Here is a 6000-nt window from a genome sequence, read left to right on the forward strand (position 1 = left end):
GTCTCTGAATAATTAAACGGCGACGAATATCCCTCGTCGGATCGGCAGTCGGCAGCACTAGTTACAGACCGCGACACTTTCTCTCGCAAGCATGTGAGCAAGACGCGAATTGTTTTTGCCCGCAACTCTTTTTTCTTTTCTTCATTCGAAGACCCTCTCTCTCTCTCTCTCTGAATTTGAATACACGCCCTCTCTGTTTTCATCCTTCTTTGTCGTGGGACATTGTTCCTCTGAATGTCGAGACGTTACTTTCAGCGCTATTAAAATTTTTGCTGCCGCTTTTTCGCCGGACCTAACCCCCAACTGATTTATTATAGGTGTGCGGCAAAAATAAATAATCTAAAAGGCAATCTCGGATTTTTGTTGAAGCTTTTTTTAATTATTTAAAATAAAATGCAAATTTTTCGGCTGTCCAGACAAGAAAATATTTGCTCTAATTTTTTTTACTAGAACATTTTTTAAAAGCGGAAATTAAAAATTTGGCCATAGTTGTGATGAATTTGAAAGGAAATAAAACTCTCTCAAAGCCATTTTCCTCATGTGACACGGACAGTAAATTTCTTGTCAAGCATTTGCGTTACACTTTCACAGTAAAGCGCTCGAGGTGCCCATTTGACCGAAAAGGACAAATTCCTAGACGCCAAATAAATAAATTTCACGGAGGCCCCATTTGTTAAATAGGAGCCGCGTGGCGCGGCTAGAATAGCAATATTTATGTCCGCAAGTTGGGCATTCACGCTGTTGAAGGCCGCGAAAGAAAAAAAAAGAAGAGCTGCTCTTCCCAGCCAGCCAGCGGCTCGGCACATTACGAGGAAAATGAGAGAAAATAAAATAAAGAAACCAGCGGTGCTGATGAATTTTGGTTGTTCTTTGAAACGCGGCGAGTGGGTTGACAAAAAAGCATTTCTAACGTGCCGCGGCGCGCAGCTATAAACATTTTTGGGCCCGCATGCAGCTCGATGGGAAATAAAAATAACAATTATGACCCAACGAGCGCTCCAAGTATGGCTCTGCCGGGACAAAACGCACTCGGCATAATTCGAGGAGGAATGAAAAAGTGGGGCAAATGGGCGGGACGTGATTGGGGCGCTGAGAGGATCGGGGTTGCCGGCCGACGACTACGCGCCGGCCGACCCGCTCGGTAAACAAAGTGTCGCGCTCTAGTCTCTCATTGCTCTCTTCCCGAGTAAATATTTGGACTCTGGTGAACCGCAAGGCGTTCATCTTCACCAAAACAAAAGAAAATGGACGAAAAAGTAACAGTCCTTGGCTAAATATTTTTGTTAAGGCTATGGTGAAATGTAGGAATGGGGGTGGTTGGTTTCCTTTTCCTTACTTTGAATTAAAATTAAAAAAATTCTTAAAGACCTTAAGTTGGATTCCCATCAAGATTTGTGTTTGCTGGGAGTAATTAATTATACAGTAACTTAAATTTTAACATGAACAGTGACGCTTAATTTTGTATAGCTTCTTAGCGGTATGAAACTATAAAACAAATGTGCACCATCTAATTGCGGAGCATAATAATTGTGATGAATCATAAATATTGACCTCTAATTAACGTGGAGTTCTATATTAAATAAGTTAAATACTATATTTCTCAGAGTTAACAAGACTAGAGTTCATTATTTGTTACAATCCTGTTGTTAAATTGATCTCTAAAAATTAATATTTATAATTTGATTTGTTTTCTAGTTATAAATTAGTTAAATGTATTGAAATTTTAATGTTAAAAAATATCAAAAAGTAAATTATGTCATTTTTTTAAAATTAAAATATAATTTAAAATAAAAAAGTTGTACTTTACAGACCAAGTATATATTTTGATTTGTTTTTTAATTTCATTCTTTTAAACGTCACAAATTACTAACAAATAAATAGTTTACCTTTAGTACTTTAACTCATTATTATATAGTTTCTCATCAACATGCTGAAAACATAAATTTTTACTCCAAAGGGGCAAGGCCATAATGGCAGATTTCAGCGAATTATGATAAAAGTTATGGCGAGGAATGCAGATAAGGGGAATAATACTTTATGCTTTCATCCAGCAGCGGCTTGAATGTATATTCACCTCGCCCAAATTAGCGGCCATTCACTGAGACGCGCACACAAAGCGTGCGTTCTTTATTTTCCTGCTTCTCTCCAAATGAAACATAACTCATCTCAAGAGGCTGACGTCTGGAAAATATTTCATACGCTTACACAATGCGGCATTGTTATTCAAATTAAAAGACCAGTGGTATAACATGACTGGCTAGCTCTTGTCTGCAAGCTGCATAATCAAAGCATGAAAAATATAAAATAAAATGGCCCTAGGACGGTACCCCTCTCTCTCTCTTTCGCTCTCTCTCTTTTGCCTCTCGACGATGGATAAAATTTATACAGCACGTAAGAACCTGCTTTGTGGCCGCTCTATTGGATTATTTGATACGGCGGCCTCCAAACAATGGGCCATAATGTTTATATACGCCGCGCGGCTCTGATATACGAGCATTCTATTTTTTTCGTCCGTCCGCTCGCTGGCTCGTTTGTGCCGTGTGTTATAAGACACACCAGAGAGAGAGAGAGAGAGAGAAGAAGCAGCGGCCGAGAGAGAGGGGGATGTGCTGGTGCTCTTCACATAACCAATAACCTTTAAGCCTACCGTGCAGGTGACACGGAACCATCTTGTCCCTCTCATGAATTATTCAAACCGGTACTGCTGCTCCGATCTCCTCGAGAGCTGATCGCCAGATTCGGACCACAGGGGAGGAAAATTCGGAGCTAATTCCAAAACTGCTTCTTTGCATTTCTATCAATATACTGGGGAGTGCCCTGGCCGCATTCAAACGCTAATTCTTTGGCCATTCACACTGCTAGTTGGCATCAAAGCGCGAAATCTTGATGTAATTACTTCGTAAAAAAATAAAAAATTATTGGTTAAAAATGGCGAAGAATATTTTTATTTTAATTTTAAAATTATCACAATCAACCTGATTTATTTTGGATTTTGGCACTTAATTCATTAAATCTTTAAAGAGAGAGTAGCAGCGGAATTATTTCAATTTCTATAAATGTATACAGTTGTTCCAGTTGCTGGAGGAATTAAAAAATAAATTATTTTATTAGCTTTTGAAAATTACATCAAGTTGAAATTTTCTTTATAAATTGTACAATTTCGAGGCTTTATGGGATTTAAATTTGTTTTTGGCCTATTTTGTAGTATTTAATCAATTCATGTAGTGCCCCAGTGAATTTCTTAACATTTACAGCTCGCTTGTTTGACTTGCAAAAAATATCGGCTAAACCGGTTTGCACAAAGCACGGGAAGGAGAGTTTCAAACGATCTATCCAATAAAAAAACTAATGAAAACAATTTTCCATCAATAGACTTCATATTTTGTGTTCTGGAAAGCAAACATTTAAATGAAATCTTTTAAAATGTATCAGAACTGAAAAATATGAATTAAAACTGGGAAAGAGCTCATTTTACCATTAAAATATCTGAGAAAATCTGCTCCAGCCGCCAAAAATTTCAGAATTTGAACGTTTTTATTTGATTACTTGTAAAGATTTTAATATTTGTCTAAATTTTTAGTCATTTGAACTGTTTTAACTCAGAGAACCTACCAAATGACTAACAGCCCATTATAGCTCTTCTGAAAATGTCAGCCACTGTAAAAAATATCAATAAAATAATCATTTGGCGTAAAGAATTATCAAATTTGAGAGCCTGACAGAGTTTAAGCTTACGATTTTCGAAAAACTCCGGACAGAGCCCTTAAAATATAAGATTTTTTAATGGAAAACTGCCGAATCATAATTTCTACAACCCTTTTTCGTTTCGTGTTCACAGGTTTGGTTCCAAAACGCACGAGCAAAGTGGCGGCGGATGATGATCAAGCAGGAGGGGAAGATCCCGTCGGACAAGCAGGGCCTGGACTCGCCGTGCGGAGGCGACCTGCAGCAGACGCACCTGGGCCACCCTCACTCGGACTATTTGCACCTGCAGGGCGACCCCTCGTGCAGTCCGCAGTACATGATGGGCAGCCCTTCCTCGCTCGACTGCGTGTGAGCTCACCACGAGAGTACAATTATTTGGAAACCCCCCTCGATCGCGGACTAAAATCGAGAGTGCAAATAAGGACGGTGCGGTCGCTTAATTTATTGTTATTTCATCGAGAGAGAGGCGCCAGTGATTCGAGAGAAACTAAATACAGTGTAGCTCAGTGTTGGTTACTTTGAGTTTTCCATTCGCTCTCTCACGTACCGCGCGCAGCATCTCAGCATCAGAGTTATTTACTATGTAAATCGTGGCGCTTTGTTTGTATGTGAAATGTAAAATGCAGTGTTGTTTTATACTTAAATACGTAAACGAGCAGAATGCATATAGTACGCGTACATACATACATACAGATTATTCAAATGCAAAGAGCGTGTCTGTGTATAAACGCGAGCGAGTGGCGAGAGGATACGTATACATAAATATATAAATGTGTGTGCGTCTAAGCAAGCGCGAGCGAGAGAGAAAGAGAGAGAGAGAAAGAAGATTTTATATAAAACTTGTGTGCAGAGAGTGCGGTCGCGGCGGCAATGGACACTTACAACTGCTTCTCGGCACAAAACGTGCATGTTCTACCTACAGACACACACAATAATGACACAAGGAGCGAGTGTGTATAGCTTATATATTTGTGGATGTAAAAATTATTAATGGACGTGAAATTTGAATCTCCTTTATGCAAATTGCATGTTGTAATGAACCATACACGCAGCCAGCCAGCCAACTTCTTTTTAAAACGTCTGTAAATCTCTGCGTTCATTTTCCTTCGTTTCAGCTTTTACCCACTCGCATCAGCCAACACTTGTATAACTTATATATCATATTGTATGATTTTCCTTTTCACTCGGAACAAACAAACAAACAAAAGTACACCGCTGTATTTATTATATAATATGTACTCTACTAACTCGTAAGACAAAGAAAACAAGATCAACCACCAACAGCAGTTTACTCATGACCATCCACATGCTATTTTATTTGTGACATTTGTGCATATTTTCAAATTATATATACAAACCTTATTTACATTAAATATATCATTTTATACAAAATGGTAAATCTTGGTTGTTTTATTTTCAAGCTGATTACGCAGCCTCGCTTTAATCATTTAGAATGATCCCCAATCAAATGCAATACTCGAGAGTATGAAATGAATTTTTAGACTATAAAAGTTACCACAGTGAAATAATTAATTGTTTTTACAAAAAATCCTCTCCTAATTTTTTTTACAATAAAATCACATTTTAAGAGATTTGAACAAATATTTTACAAAGTTTGCATTTTAAAAATAATTAAAAAGATACAATTCCGAAGGTTTACCAGCAAGTTTTCAATTTTTTATTTCGAAAATGATCCTTGACGATTTGGAATTCTTCTTCAGTCCCCATAATTTTTTGAAGTCAAGTCAGCAGGATAAAAAAATCATTTTGGAAAGATTCTATGTAGTTTCCTGAAATAAATCTTTTCTTAAAAAAATCATTTGATAAAATTTTTATACAGTTTATTAGAACATAATAAATCGTCTTGTTTCCAAAATTGGAAAATACAGGAAGTAAAATTTGAATGAAATTGGTTATTTGAAAACTACATGGTTTGACATCAAAGAGAAATTTTTTATTGAATTGATATTGATAGGTCTGAAAAATAAGCTTTTCTTTATCGAAAAATCCCTCGAATTTTTTGTTTTGAGAATCATAAAAACTGTTTATTTTTCTCCATTTCCACTGCAGGTCTAATTCATAAGGTTCCTATCCAGCCTAGGGGCCGGGGATGACTGAAAATTAATTAGAGTCTGAAAGAAAATTATTTGATTAATTAATCGGTTTTTAAATATATTCAGTTGCAAATTATACCAGAAACACGAATTCTAAAAGTATCCTAATCACTTAACTCGTTGGCAAGGAGAAATTGAAGTAATGTGTGTTTAAAAATCGTATCTTCATATACGAATGAGA

General features: G+C 36.9%; 1 protein-coding gene across 1 annotated transcript in view; it reads left to right on the top strand.

Moving 5' to 3' along the window:
• ap (apterous) overlaps window positions 1-5104 on the top strand; it is a 55027-nt gene extending 49923 nt beyond the window's left edge. The window contains exon 5 of the mRNA XM_065489011.1: window positions 3839-5104. Within this exon, the coding sequence (XP_065345083.1) occupies window positions 3839-4057 (219 nt within the window). The 3' untranslated portion in view covers window positions 4058-5104. The remainder of the gene's footprint in view (window positions 1-3838) is intronic.
• Window positions 5105-6000: the final 896 nt, after the last annotated feature.

This window comes from Cloeon dipterum, chromosome 4 (assembly GCF_949628265.1).
Source record: "Cloeon dipterum chromosome 4, ieCloDipt1.1, whole genome shotgun sequence".
Taxonomy (NCBI): domain Eukaryota; kingdom Metazoa; phylum Arthropoda; class Insecta; order Ephemeroptera; family Baetidae; genus Cloeon; species Cloeon dipterum.